Consider the following 15,026-nt stretch of genomic DNA (forward strand, 5'->3'; position numbering starts at 1 on the left):
GCGTAAAAAGAGTTGGTTTTACGGGGGCACCGTTTCAGCACATGTTGGAACTCCTGCGGTGCTGGTCAGTCAGAGTGGAATACCCCTGTTTCATGGGTTCACACCAACGCCATAAAGGATTCTTTGTCACCCATGAGCAGGGTCATCTCTCTTTCCCACTGCCCAATAAACGTTCGCATTCTGCACCTTTCTTATGATTTTGTTTAGCTCACGGGCCCCAAACAAAAGTGCAAAGACTCGAATTATTCACAGGGAAATGAATAAAGGATTAATTTGCATTGATTTTGATCCACCATAAAAGGAGTAATTTTTTTTTTCCAAGACGAACCAGAAAGCAAAGCATTTTCCTTATCCAACAAAGCCAAACAAAAAGATCAATAGCACTTTCTAATATGGGAAGAGAAATCTCAAAATTGGTGCTTTTGTGTTTTATTAGTTTGGGGGATTTTCCACTTGGTCTGCAGTCACAGATAGACATTGACTTTTGTGTGGAAATTACGCTCTCGGTCACAAATTAAGAAAACATCAGTCTAAATTTAAATAATTTGGCCTGGGAAGGTTAAAAAAAGGTTCTTTATAAATCAAAAACTGACTGAAGAGTCAGTATGTTAATGCAGCAAACAAATGTTCTCTTTTCCACATTGTGTTTGTGTGTGTTCGACTCATTCAGCGGCATTCACCGTGGCCTGTGAAAAAAATCCTGTTCTCCTTGTAGCTGTGTTTGGTTTGGCTGGAATGGATTGGACACAAGCTCAATTTAAGCCTAAAGAGTGAAAAAGACTAATTTTATGCCTGATTCATCTGTGTTTGTGTTGGTTGTTTGTGATAAAACTAGCATTTTTTTAAAATTAATTTTTAATAAAGTGCATAAAACTTCATTTTTACCTGGAGTTTTAATAACTGCATGAAGTAAAATTGCAAAAAAGTATGAAAGGAATCCAACTGAATCAAGAGCAAACCATAAAAGACAAACGCGATGGTAAAGTGTGAACTAAAACCAACGTAAAACAGTGAAAAAGTCATGTATTGCAGTATTTATCAGAAACTCTCTCTTTTTAGTCGTGTGCAAAGACATGAAGTAAGAATAATAAAAGTTAACAGGAAAATGTGCTAACTGTAGCTCTCAAACAGACACCAAGTCAACTTTTTACATTTTCTTTGCCCCCCACATTTGATCCTTTGTCTTCCACTAGCCACCCCCTGTTTCAAATCCAACAACTTGTATACAGAGGGATGAGGAGGGGGGGTGGGGTTGCCCGTCCCATGGAGCGCAGCCTTGTTCCAGAGCGCCCAGGACGACCATATCTGTCATGGCGCATTCCACTGTGGGACCGTGAGTGGAGTGCCGTGGTGTGCCGGAGCTGCAAGTGTGGAGAGCTCAAAGGCCTGCTGAAATGCTGTAATGTAATTATGTGGACAGTCTCTCAGATCCATTAGCTTGAAATGGTGCTACAGCCCCACGCCCCCTCCTCATTCAGTCAGTGGGCAACCACGTCTTTTCTAAGGGGTGGGGTGTTAGCAGGGGGGCTTCTGAAGTCATCTGAAAAGACCTCCTCTGTCCTCATTGTGCTCATTGTCTTTGTAAGCCTGTTATTAGTGAGGGGAATCAAGTTACGGCCCTCTGCTGACAACAACTTCAGAGATTTTACACGCTCAAAAAATGATACCTTGCCCTCGTAGATGTGAAGCAATAACTTTTAGTTTAGTGATCTCTTCCGATTCTTAATGAATTATTTAGGGACTTTAACAATAATCAGCACATGACTGTGAATTCACATCAGTATTATTAGTGCATTATTTTATAATCTAAATGATCCTGAACAAAACAAACACTTTTCTTACAAAGCACAAAGGTTGGCTATGTTTTCTTCCGTAGAAACAGTGAACCGGGCATCGTAATTTAATCTCTTGCTAAAATCCACTGAGTACAACTGTCACGTCTGGAGCTATGTAAACAATCAGATCGTATTTATATCACTTAAAAACCATTTAACAAGTTAGCTGTGAAACTGCTGCTCAAGTACGAGCGTCAGGATAAAAGTGGAGATTGCATTAGCTTTGTAGTTTACAAAACATCCCTCGAACATTTATTCGGGAATCAAATTAAAGGTTCCAGCGATTTCCAAAATTTGATTTGGCGCTTTGTGTTTACCTAATCTCTGGCATTCACACAGACACCGGTGGAAATGTCCAAATGCGTCACTGCACAACTTTAAAGGCCTTTCCCATGTATTCCAGCCTAGTGACCCATTCTAAATAACCTATATCATTGGGGAACTGCTGTTTATAAAAGAGTCCATTGGGCCCTCCGCTGAAAGGTTTTTTTTTGGGGTGGAAGCCTGGATGAAAAGTGCAAAGAGGAGGATAAAGAAAAAGTATAGGAGATGTCAGGACGCCTTTGGAAGGAAAACAAACTGCGGAGACCAATGTGAGTTGACTTAATCTGATTAGACTAACCTCATCAACAGCCCACTTAAAAGGGAGAAGAAAGCCTTGAATTGGGGCGAGAGGCAAGAGAAAAGGGTCTCTCTCTCTCTGTTCAGAAAGCCACAGAGGCTCAGTGAATACACCACATTGTACTGGACATGCTGGTCTGCAGATGGCAAAATGACAACAAGCCGCTTGAAAAGTGAGGCAAATATAATTGATCTCGGGGCTTTTTTTCTCCTTTCTGCAGGTATGAAAACAGCTAAGGGAGTAATGAGATTAAGGAAGAATAAAATGAAAATACCACTTTTCCCTCACATTTGTGGTGCAAACATGCAGCCTTGAAGCCTTTGACTAAATGCACCCATGCCTGAAATGCCATGAGAAATATTTCCAGATTCATATTAATTTATTCAAATACTGACTTCTTATAAGGCACCCTGCGGTCGTGGTTATACATCAAACACAGAATAGCTGAAGAGGGAAATAGCTGATTTAATACCAGCACAATTAGTTGGTGTTAAAGAAAAACATCTGGCCGCTCCCAGACTGGACAAATCCCCAGCAACAATACGCATGAAATATCTCAACTTGGCAAATCCCTAAACATTGCTTGGCAGTATCTGAGAGGACACAGGTCCATATTTTTGCACACCTTCCTTCTTTAATATTTGCTTTAATCACATTCCATAATAAACTATCCACCCAGTGTTTTCAGTACTCTGTAAATCCGCCTCCCCGAAGCGAGAGGTGAATGCAGCAGCTGCAGGTGTCCTTTCAGTTGCAAGCTTAGATCTGCTTTGGTCGGGATTCTGGCTTCACTTGTTTCAGAAACCTCACACCACTAACTAGCACCGCTGAAGTCCTGCTGTCATTTCAGATTTGGAAACCTTCAGATGAGTTTGTCCTCACTTTTATCAATCAGTGCTGGAAGAAGTATTCAGGTTAATATCGCACTAAATAAATAAAATGCTGCATTTTGAGTTTTAGTTCTGCTTTATGACTGAAGTGAAAGACTAAGTGTTATCATGCTGAATGACCCATATGAGTATTAAACTGTTATCATGAACTGAAGGCAATGAGACATTATTTAATTGGGTATACCTGTGCTTTTTTTCTTCCTTAAGAACGTCTTCTTGACAGCCACAGTTTCAGGTCTTTGCTGGACTTGCACCCTCTTTCTCAGGACATGAGTTTTATTGTTACTGTTAATCTGCTGCAGACAGGTTTTCATGTCTGCCACTTCTTCTTTTAACCCTCCACTTGTTATCTCCTTAATGTCTTTTAAGAACATGCTGCACATGAAGGTCTTTGGCTCAAAGCGCTTTGGTAATCACCTTCTTGGTGCAAAAAATATTATTTTATGCCTGTCAAACTGTTTTATCTTTAGCATTTTTACATAGATACCTAAAGATAGAATTCAAAGTTTGCTCTTTGCTAAGTTATCTGTAATGTGCAGACACAATACTGTTTCATCTCTTGAGTTAGGTGACTTTTAATGCTTGAATAATTCATAGGTCAGTGTTAAGAGGCTTAACAAACAAAGAAGATTCCTCGGAAAATGGTCAGGTGCAAAGACTCGACAGAAAATGAGTGGAAAAAGCAGCCAGCATCCAAAGAAACTTTAGAGGACCTTCAAAAAGCCTGGAGAACTGTTGCTCAAGACCACTTTAAAAATTACACAAAATATAAAGAAATGGAGGGTGGCTTGAACATTTTGCTCATTACTTTCTGTTCACAATTTGTGAATATACTAATTAGAATATTTATACTCTTAATCTTTAACAGTTAGCTACATTAAAGAAGACTACAGCAGAAAGTATACTTCCCTCTTAGCTTTAGAGATCTATAAAGTCCCTCAAATGTGCTCTTGTGGACAAACTCAAATGGCAAAGATTTCTAACCATCTATGATGACTGCCATGATTTCTGTGATATAGTCAATGTTCCCTCTAAACTGCGCGCGTGCGCAATTGCGCACTGCTGGCACGGTCTCTGCGCACAGAAAATCTGCGTTGGTCACAAAAAAAAAATCTAACCTGAATTGAAATTAAAATTAAAACTTTAACAATTCTGTTTTGCAGTGTTAGTCAGTGAGTGACTGGCTGTATGGGATTAGAACGATGCCGCCTTATCCCATAGTCCAGCCAATAACGCGATTCACATTCGTATATATGAAGCTAATCCACGTCGTTGACAGGCTATGACAGCGTCCTTGTGACACCGGTGTTTTAGCTAGCAAAGCCTGATGTGGAGTGAAGCCACGTTAATGACAACGCATACAACCATTGGAGATGTGAGCAGGACAGACGGAACAATTGACGGGAAACTGTGGACTTTATACCAATTTTTAAATTGTGTTGATAGGCCACGTAAAACTGGAGTTATGATAAAAAAAATATCTGCAATGTTTGGTTTCCTTCCTGAATACTATCGTTGTTTATATTTACTGCGGGAAGAAACGGTAAAAACGGCTTTTTATAAGGAAAACCTTGAAAGCGCTCTCTGCCTGTGAGCAAAAACAAAACCAAACCCCTCCCCCTACCCTTTCCTATTGGTGGAAAAATGTACCATGTCGACCAATCAAAAAATGATATTGCAACATGGCATTTAGTTGTTTAGGAAGGGGGAAGTTTGACGGCGGTGTTTTGAGATGTGAGAGATTGTCGACGTTTAGCGCAAATCTTGTGTAGTTAGTGTGTAGTGTAGTCAAAAGTTTTGTTGTGTGTGTCAGAACAATGAGGTGACTGCTGAATGTTACAGGTGTTACAGCAGTGATACATCTCCTGTTGTCAGGCCTGCAGGTATCAGGCTGTTGTTCTCCTTTATCTCATAGTGGACAGAAATTATTTTTGGAGTGGCACAAATAATTTGTGTGGCATCAAATTTGATGCAGAACAGCTGATTGTTCTGTAAATAGTTTGAAATGTTTATTTAATAAAAACGGCTTGGCTGCATTTTTAGGTAAACAGCTGCAAAAAACTTTGTTGTTTGCATAACTCAGTTACTTTTTTGAAGAAGTAACTATATAATTAATTGCCCAACATTGGTCATTATTTACTGTATTTTGCAGACAGAGAGTTACAGGACTCTCTCCCAGACCACAGACTCATAATACAAGTCAGAGCTTTATAAAAAAAAAGAGAGAGAGAGAGAAGAAAAGAAAGAAAGTTTTGTTTTCAATATTGGAGTTCAAGTTATTTTTTACTTCCAATAGTGTTAACATACTACACAGGTCATGAACAAGATTTTTTTTTAAATTTTCATTGTAGGTGGGCTAAAGCAGTTAATTAAAAGTAGTCTAACATAAATGTAATTGCTGTAATTTGATTATTTTAATAAACCATGTAACTTGGATGGATTCAATGCTGGCGTGACCACAGTGCACATGTCTGCTGTTGCTCACAGTGGCCCAAGGGACCGCTCAGGGAGTTTGTGTGTTCGCTCAGACACGTGAAAAATTAGAGGGAACATTGGTCATAAACCAAAGTAATGATTCCACATGTTTAGTTGTTGCTTTTCTGCTCCAAATCGGTCACTGCATCTGAAACAAAACACAGCCACCCAAAAAGCCATTGTAGCTGCTCAGTGTTGGGGAGTCACTGCGGTAAACACATCTACCAGCACTTGATTGGGAAGTGTGTATAAAGGGATTGCCAGGCCGACAGCAGCTAATACAGATATAATTGACTCTCCTTCTGCATTCTGCACATGGATTTGGAGAAGTGCACAGACCTATTGTACAACAACAAATTAAGCAGGCAGTGGTCAAAAGGAGCTGCTGAGCATTCAGCAAGACTGGACAACAGACTACTGAACTCTGCTAAATCTGCAAACACAGCTTCTCCCTCCTTCTGGGCCCTTTCATCTCCCCCGACATCTCCTCTTGCAGACCGCCGCCTCATAAAGCTAAGTCAAAAAGCAAGTACTCTCTCGTCTGGCGAATGTTGATCATTTACTAAAGGCTGCCGTTTCTCTTCTCTGCATTCCTCAGGCCGGCGATGTCGGCATGAGCTTTTAACGATGCTCTTGTGATGAAGTCACTCGAAAAGTTTCTTTGAGTTGAAGGGGAATTTTTGTTCTCTTTGTTGTCTGGGTCCAGATCTTTGAAATGCAGGAATGAAGAGAGAGAATTATTGATGGATCAAAATTATGAGGCCTTTTCTGACTCCAGATCAGGTTCAACAGGTGCTATTTCACCTGTACAGAATTATTACAGCAAAATCCCATTAACTCCTCTGCTGCAGGGAGTAGTCAAAGTAATCCCTGTGGAGCTGAGCAGAATTAGATCTGCTTCATTTGGGCCGATCCGAAAGCAAATAAAGCCAACGTGAACCCAAGCACACACAGCTGGCCCTTGAGACTCAGTATCCTGGGCAAACAAATGTCCAGCATGCCTCAGCACAGCTCACCCATGGGTGAGGGGGCCATGAAACCCTGAACAATGGCTGATACACTGAACTGATGCGCGGCTTAGCAAAGTTTTATTACATTTGGCCTGTTTCAATACGATGCCGGCCAAAAGAGGACCCCAGACTTTGTCGTCAGTTTTAAGATTACTATGACATCTTCGCCTCCTTAGAGCTGGTAATGCTCCTTTTGTTGCAGTGCGCCCACTGGCTTAACATGGAAATCTGGTGGTTTGAGTTTTAATTTGTGTCCCGGCTGCAGATCCATGTGGGGTAACCAAAAACTGTTGCTTTGTCTGTGTGGGGTTTGGATTTGATCAGTTTCAAATCTTACTTGTTATTATGTAAAAAGAAAAAAATTAAATGCTTTTAGCATATATAAAGTTAACATATTCATTTATCGAAGGATGACTTGCACATGCTCTGTGTAAGTCTCAAATATTTACTGATAACTTATGTTGATTTTATTTCCTGAGATTTAAACACTTATCTTACTTATATGTTTTTTTAATCATATGAAGGTCCAAGGCTGTAAAAACCTTTGTTTTACACTATGTGGATGTCTGCTTAGTCCATTTCAAATAAATAATGTTTGCAATGAGAGAAACACTCCAACTAAAGTTGTTTTATTTCTCCTTTACTGTGTAACACCCTATTCTCCTCTATTACTGGCAACAAGAACAAGTAGAGAAACAAACTTGAACATGAATTAAATGTAAATATTTTAGATGTCTCAATAGGAATGTGTGTATATCTTATATTAATACTATAAATATATTTTCTAGGCATAAGTAATATGTTTCCTTTAATCTATTACTCTCTTTATTTATTTAAAATAAATTAAGTGACTAATAGCCTTATATTTGGTGCAAGTTTAAACAGAGCTGTGCCACCTTGTGGTCATCTCAAGACTGTGATCCTTGCCTTACTGCATAAACTTGTTCTCATACAGTTTACATTTAAAAACACACACATATCAGAAACTCTTTTTTCTGAGGACTCTTAGGAAAAGGAAATCCAATTAAAAAAGGACGTCACTGCAGAGCACGGCCACGTGGAAACTACAGTGGGTGCATCTCATGTAAGGGACGCACTAGAACTACAATCATGTAAAAACCGATGCTTACACTACACTGTAAATATAGTTAAGCCTTTATGTCTCGATTCTTTACAAAGCCTAAACTTTGGTCTACTTTATTTTATTTTTCGAAGTAAATTAACTTTTAACTTTTACAAATCAATCGCTAGATGGCGCCCTTCTCCTGCACACAGTCCAAGCAGCTTTAAGCGAAAGGACGTCCTTGTCCATACACAAATGTACACGAAAGGTGTTCGTGTGTTTTAATGGCCTCACAAACTGAATAGATCCGCACAGATTCCCAGGTTTTCTTATTCTGTGTCGACATAAACGTCTGGCTGGAGCGACTTTATTTTATTTTAAAAGAAATTGTGACTATCTGTGATTTGTCCACTACAAGTACGTATGTACTTTAAACTGAATATATGATTATTGGTGCAATTATTAGAGGCTCCACCGAAAGATCAGAGCTGCAAGCACGAGTATTTATTATTGCAGTTTAAATATCTTCCGAAATTACTCTATTCTATTTTGTTCTATTCGTGTTAAATATAACGTTTTCATATTGCCAATCCCTTCTTGGTCTGCAAGCTCTAATCTGCGAGTTCTGGCGCGTGCTCCGTGAAGACGGGAAGACACCGTGCGCGGATGGCACGCGGACAGATGTGCCACCCCCCTCCTTCTCTTCCTCCACCACCGCCACCTCCTTGAGCTGGCTCCCGCGCCGGCATGATTGACGTGAAGCTGTTCAGACAGCCAATCAGAGAGCCCTCCGCGTTATTTGCATAAAGTGACCGCACGCCATTGGCTTGGTGCGTGCTGCTGCAAACCGCTTCGCGTGTCGTTACAGACGTCTTCTCCTCCTCGGAGGCAGAGAGGAGTTTTAAAATAAGAGTGTAAATTTGTTCTGAAGTTTAAAATGTGTGTGTCGGGGGTAGAAAAAAGTATTCTGCTCTGCATTTACTGGGGATACAGTCACCACCAAGCAGACTATATTCCTCTAAAACAGGCATGAATTAATTCACGGCATCAAAACAATGTAGCGTCAAATATTTTAATAACCCGTACTGATTGTTATCGCTGCCGGGGGAAAACACGTCAAAGGAAGGTCTGCCCAGTAAAGTTTTGTGTATAGACTCTCCATTCATATCGCTCACACAAACACACATAAGCACACACTTAGCTACACACAAGCACTACAACATTTTTTGACGGAGTAAAGTTGGAAGCAAATACCCCCACCTCCTCCCTCCCTGCCTCCCTTATCACTTCACAGGCCGGCCGGGCCGCTGCCGCTCGCCCCGCTTTGTTGTTTGTCTCTGCAGGGCTGATTGAGCAGCGCGTGACTGACGGCCCGCGGGGGTGTTGTCCAATCAGCGGTCTGCCCCGCGCCCAATGGGTGAGTCCTCTCTGCTATTGGCTGAAAGCGAGTGTGGGAAAGAATGCAGAGAGGGTTTCACACGAACTGGGAGCACGCGAGCCGGGTATAAGTAGCGCTGCGGCGTGTGTCAGCGACAGAAGTGGAAAGTGGCTTTGAGCGGCGCACCGCACGCACCGTACTCACAAGACAGTTCAGTGATAACAAGCGGCACAAGGCAGACTCGTCCGTGGGACTCGGTTGTCAGGCATATATCTTATTTTATATTCTGCAGTGGCCCCGAGTGATTTTTTCTCTCTCCTTTTATACGTGAGCTCGCAGTAAGGATTTACTTTTTCACGCCTTTTTGTTTTACCTGGTTTAATCAACAATGCCAGCTGACACTATGGAAAAGCAGACGGCATCCCCTATTGCCGGCGCACCTGCAAACGGATCGCACACACCGGACAAGCCAAAAAACGCCAGCGAGCACAGAAAAGTAAGTAATTTAATGTTTTAAAAGAACGGAGGGGATTCTCCTCAAGTGAGGAATATTTGTACAAGTTTGTCCTTTAGTTACGAGATGTTAGAGATATGACATCACCGTGCAGTCGTGCAAATCCGTATATGCGATTAGTAAATAAAATATTTACTTAAGAATTTCTTTTTTTATTTGCAGTCTTCAAAGCCCATCATGGAAAAACGCAGGAGAGCCAGAATTAACGAAAGCCTGGGTCAGCTCAAGACGCTCATCCTGGACGCGCTTAAAAAAGATGTAAGTTCAAAATTATCCTAGAAACTTTTTTGTAATGAAATATTTGTATTATTCTTATTCGTAGATAATGAGTTGGTTTTAAATATTCCTATTCCTTTCCACAGAGCTCCAGACACTCCAAGCTGGAAAAAGCAGACATCCTGGAGATGACAGTGAAGCACTTGAGGAACCTGCAGCGCGTACAGATGAGCGGTAAGTTGATATAATAACAAAAGTGGGTCGTAAAGTCACGACTTTTGGAAAGAGTCTCAAAGCTGCTTATAAGTTACTAATATCGCGTCCTCCCTCTTCCGACCAGCAGCGCTCTCAGCTGACGCCACGGTCCTGAGCAAATACAGAGCCGGATTCAACGAATGCATGAACGAGGTCACCCGCTTTCTCTCCACCTCAGAGGGGGTGAATTCTGAGGTGAGGTCGAGGCTCCTCAACCATCTATCCAACTGCTTGAGCCAGATGATGTCTATGAACTACCAGCAGCAGTCCCCGTCTCAGCAGGCACACCTGGCCCAGCCCCTGCATGTGCAGCTTCCATCCACTCTGCCCATCAGCGGGGCCGCAATGGGCCCCAAGCTCAGTCCCGCTGAGGCCGTGTCCCCCAAGGTCTTTGGTGGGTTCCAGCTGGTGCCCGCAACAGATGGACAGTTTGCTTTTTTGATCCCCAACCCGGCCTTTACCTCCACCACGGCCCCTGTCATCCCCCTTTACGCAAACGCAGGAGTGCCTGTTGCGGTTAACGCCAGCCCGGTGCACGGCAGCTCAGCACCCACTGCAGCATCTCCTGTTCATGGCATGACGTCCTTCTCCGGAGGGTCCCAGGCGGTCAGCCCAGTGGGGGTCAGCACCGGCTCCGAGAGCAGCGAGCCTGTGTGGCGGCCGTGGTAGCTTAAAGGGACCAGAGACTGCACTTCAATCCAGTTCGCATTACTTTTTCAATTTAGACTTTTAAGTGACTGCACACAACGTTACGGGGGTTGAACCTGTGACTTTTCCGCTATGGGATGGTAACTCTAACCACTTAATACCCCCTCCCACTAGTTCATGTTGTTTCGTTTTATGGAACAGGTGCTGCCTCTAATGGCGCATGTTTTTATAAGTATATCTATATATATAATTTATTGTTGATTCCAACATTTGGATGTCCGTGGTAAACATGCAGATGGAAGATTTATAGGATTTTCTTTCTTTCTTTGTTTTTTTTTTTGTTATGATGAAGTACTTTTTATGAAAAGGTTTAGTTTTGTATAGAGGTGTCATTGATTGTTATACCAAAGCTGTGTTTTATATTCTTTGTTGTTTTGTGTTTGAGAAGAAGTTGGGTGTTCACCCACTGTTTTAATAAATGAGGTTTCAGAAATTATGTCTCGTCTTCAGCCTGCTTCTATCACGTCATTAATTAATTTTATGAAGTATCCGTATGCGCCTCTATTATGTCACACGCCATGCGTAAAACTTCTATTTAACGCGTAAAAGTCATATCGAGGATCAAACTGTGGTTAGAGTTAAGGATAAATCAGGGGGTAAACAATATATTTTAATATTCATGTTCACAGTGTAAACCCCTGCATCAGTTAAGCTACCACAGGTTGAAAGTGGCCACCTTGTCACCAGTTTGGCGGGAGCTCCTTACATCTGGCCCACTAAAGAATGGTCCCGGGGACAATAAGGGTGTATTTTTCTGCTGCTACAAAGGTAATTAAAAGTTTGAAAAGGGTCTCATCCTGTATGCAGCGGGAGCTTTAAAAAGTCTCAAACCCTATTCAAGAGCCTGGGAAATGCGCTCAGGGGTTAATGTCACTAACAGATTGCTTCAGTGAAAGGAGAATATGGAAGGATCCTCGCTTTCTTTTGTGGATCAATTGTTCGATTCCACTCCAAGCGGAATGGAGGGAACTTGGTTAGACTTCGCTTTCAGGGCAGGGGACCTTGGCGGAAGTCGTGGAACTGGAAGACAAATAAAACTGCAGGTTGTGGAATATTGTAACCTGATTACGATCCCCCATCCCACGCGCTGACACACAATCATTTAAACTGCCTTGTTTTTTTTATTTCCAGTCTGCGGCCTACATCTGCTTAGGTGACTTTTCCGCACAGCGCCCTGCGAAGATTCTGCGTAACAGTGGTCTCCCTTTCCTTTTCCCACTTTCTGTTTACTCCTGGGTGAAAACATATCTTCCTCCAGTTAGTGGGGTCCGGAACTGAGGGCAGTGTTTCTGTGTCGACCGGCATGGTGCAAGCCGTGTGTCAGCCACTTGCAGTCAGCGGGCCCCTGTACTTGGGATTAGGTTACAGCCCGGTCAAAACCCCTCAACATTTAATACTCCACCGGCGCGCCTTAGCTGTGCATGACTGGCACAGGGCAAAAGTAAGACGGGTTTAAAGTGTTTTATCTGCCCTGGCCGCCAACACATGCAAAATAAACATTTGTAGTGCTTCATTCATTTAAGACGCGTGCGCAAATATAGAAAAATATCTATGTTCGTAAAGTTTTACGCGTAATGGGTTATTTAAACTTTTAGGGCTCATACCTTCCAACCAAAAGCAGCTGTTTTAGGCTCCGAGACTAAAAACATGTGAAGAAATCGAAATAAAGTGATGTTGTTTATAGAATCTCTTCACAGTTCCGTGGCACTGCCTACGTGACCTCTAACGGGTGTTTTTCTGTGATACCTTGTAGTCACAACTCCTGGTTTTAATCTCCCCTTTACAGTTGGACTGCTTTGTCGATTCGTGTACTTGCGTTCTCACTTTCCCCCCCCCCCCCCTGAAGTGGCAGTGCCCTGCAGATGACACCGGCAGTACATGGCATACTGAAACCCCACTGCCTGTGATCCTCAAGCAGCTTCTTTCTGCGAGGAGGCATACTGAAACACCAGTTGGCAGCATGTGTGGGTTCTGCGGTTGTTCCTACTGCCTTCGTGTCTGAGTTAATAGTTCAGAGATGCCTTTGTGTAGCTGAGGTCGTGAGAACCGAGCGAACTAGTCTGCCTGCGGCCGGGCACAGCGCCAGTCAGTAAATCCCCGCTGGCAGGCCGGGTCGTGCAGCCGCTCTGCGGAGGTGAGGAGGCGAACATACACACACGCGTGGCCGCCAAGAAGGGCGCCTGGTCCGGTGTAAACATGAGGGATTAAAGGGAGGGAACTTGGATCCAGCTGTTAGGCTACATACTCCCAAGAGAAGTTAACTGAGTCCGTCATATTTTCATGGCAACCTTTTTTAAACTGTTTGCAAATCAGGTTAAAGCTGCCTCTGTGGACAGGCTGGGAGTTAGGAAGGAAGATAAAGAAATCCTATATTCACTGTTTGCTTTGAATTACCCAACAGCAGCTGCTTTAAGGTAAACACAATAGGCTTATAGAGACGGTGGCAAAATGTAAATGTTTCTTAAAACAACAACAACAACAACAAAAATATGAACAGCTGACGCAGAGGTGTCCACAGAAAGAGGTAGCCCACCTATGGTTATTAGTCTGCATCCAGATATGAACTGCTTAAACGTGCGTACATGGTTTATTGCCTAACAAATGTACAAGTCCCATGCTGTTGAGTTTGGATCATCGTCTGTGTACAAAACGAAACAGGAGGGAATCCGTCGAGAAAAGGATTCCTACAGAGGGCTGGATGTCCCTCGGGGACCTGAGCAATCAAGTCCCTAGGGAGAAGTCACTATTGAAGAGGGGGTAGGGGGTCATCAGAGGAGCCCACAAATTATCATTCTCATTAGCGACTGAATGGCGGATAACATGCGCACAAGTTGGCGCCAAATTTTTTTATCAGCACCTTTCCCTCCAAATCCAATTGTTTGTGTTGCTTAGGCAGAGCTCGGTGCTTTTTGTATGCAATTGCAGCCTTAGCCTCCATACAGGGATGCAGCACTCAGCTTACCTTAAATTCTTCTCTCCGCACATACTTTAAAATAATAGAGAGCTAGGAAAGCTCTCAGAAGATAGATAGATAGATAGATAGATAGATAGATAGATAGATAGATAGATAGATAGATAGATAGATAGATAGATAGATAGATAGATAGATAGATAGATAGATAGATAGATAGATAGATAGATAGATAGATAGATAGAGGACAGTCTATATTTGCTCCTTCAGCTGAAGACACTGCTGCAAGGAGGACATAGGGAAATGTTCTGCATGCTTTGGTCACAGGTTTTGAAAGGAGGGGCTGTATCAGGCATGAACTGTGTGTATGTGTAAGTGTATGTTTGTCTGTGTCTGTGCATGTGTGTGTGCGGACACTCCTCTTTGCACCTGTTTTCTTGAGAATCACAGAGGGTTGTACAGGGAGAGGAGAACGACAGATTTAGAGGGGTGGGGATGTTGAAAAAAGACACTGAAACTGTGAAAGTACAAAATGGACACACTTGCAGGTGTTTTTATTTCAGTGCAGATGATGCATGAAGCAGCTCCGAGTTAAGCTGATAGAATGCGTGTGTTTTAAAGTTTGACCTCAAATTTAATTACTTAGTACTTTATCAAGTGTTCAGTCTTTTAAGTTTTGTCCATACTTGCCTACCTCCTCCCCCCTGCCTGGTCTTTTTTGGCTCCCTCAAGCTTCCATCCTGTCCATGTATTTATAGTAAGGGAGCACTTATCCCTGGGACTGGGTGTGAGGTGTTGGGTGCGAGCAGACAGAGAAGGTGAGGCAGGGTGTGCAGACGCAACGGGACATGTCCAGCCTGATCAAATATCACAGGGTCTGGGTGCCGCGTGGGCTCCGTTGATCCTCACCGCTTGTCTACAGAACGTATTTCTGAAGCCAGGTTTGGCTTTTCAGCAGCTTCTTCAGTTTCACAGCATGAGGCCTTTGGCTTACAGCCTTTGCCACTGGTGCAAATTCCACAAGAGAAAGTCCTCTTGACAGGGTTAGAGGTCACCCCGCAGACTCCTAGGTGAAGAAGCCCCGTCTTCAAAAGTGGACAAATTTTATTTATGTTTTTTGTTGTTGTTGTTTTGTTTGTTTTTTTAAAT

At 42.6% G+C, this 15,026-nt stretch overlaps 1 protein-coding gene across 2 annotated transcripts; it reads left to right on the forward strand.

Moving 5' to 3' along the window:
* The first annotated feature begins 9,403 nt into the window (after positions 1-9,403).
* On the forward strand, positions 9,404-11,402 carry her9 (hairy-related 9). Of its 2 annotated transcripts, none has more exons than XM_026153951.1 (4): positions 9,404-9,769; positions 9,950-10,045; positions 10,150-10,237; positions 10,344-11,402. In XM_026153951.1, exons 1-4 carry the CDS (start codon positions 9,662-9,664, stop codon positions 10,925-10,927), a joined length of 876 nt encoding a protein of 291 aa, XP_026009736.1. In that variant the 5' UTR covers positions 9,404-9,661; the 3' UTR covers positions 10,928-11,402. The 2 variants fall into 2 exon arrangements, with proteins under 2 accessions (XP_026009736.1, XP_026009737.1); XM_026153952.1 differs by having other exon boundaries at positions 10,347-11,402.
* The last annotated feature ends 3,624 nt before the right edge of the window (positions 11,403-15,026 follow it).

The sequence above is a fragment of the Astatotilapia calliptera genome, chromosome 20 (assembly GCF_900246225.1).
Source record: "Astatotilapia calliptera chromosome 20, fAstCal1.2, whole genome shotgun sequence".
Taxonomy (NCBI): Eukaryota; Metazoa; Chordata; class Actinopteri; order Cichliformes; family Cichlidae; genus Astatotilapia; species Astatotilapia calliptera.

Excerpts from the sequence above, each read along its gene's own strand:
- her9 (XM_026153951.1), top strand. The coding sequence starts at position 9,662 with ATGCCAGCTGACACTATGGAAAAGCAGACGGCATCCCCTATTGCCGGC. Across the intron at positions 10,046-10,149 it reads TGGACGCGCTTAAAAAAGAT|AGCTCCAGACACTCCAAGCT; the intron begins GTAAGTTCAAAA and ends TCCTTTCCACAG. Across the intron at positions 10,238-10,343 it reads GCAGCGCGTACAGATGAGCG|CAGCGCTCTCAGCTGACGCC; the intron begins GTAAGTTGATAT and ends TCTTCCGACCAG.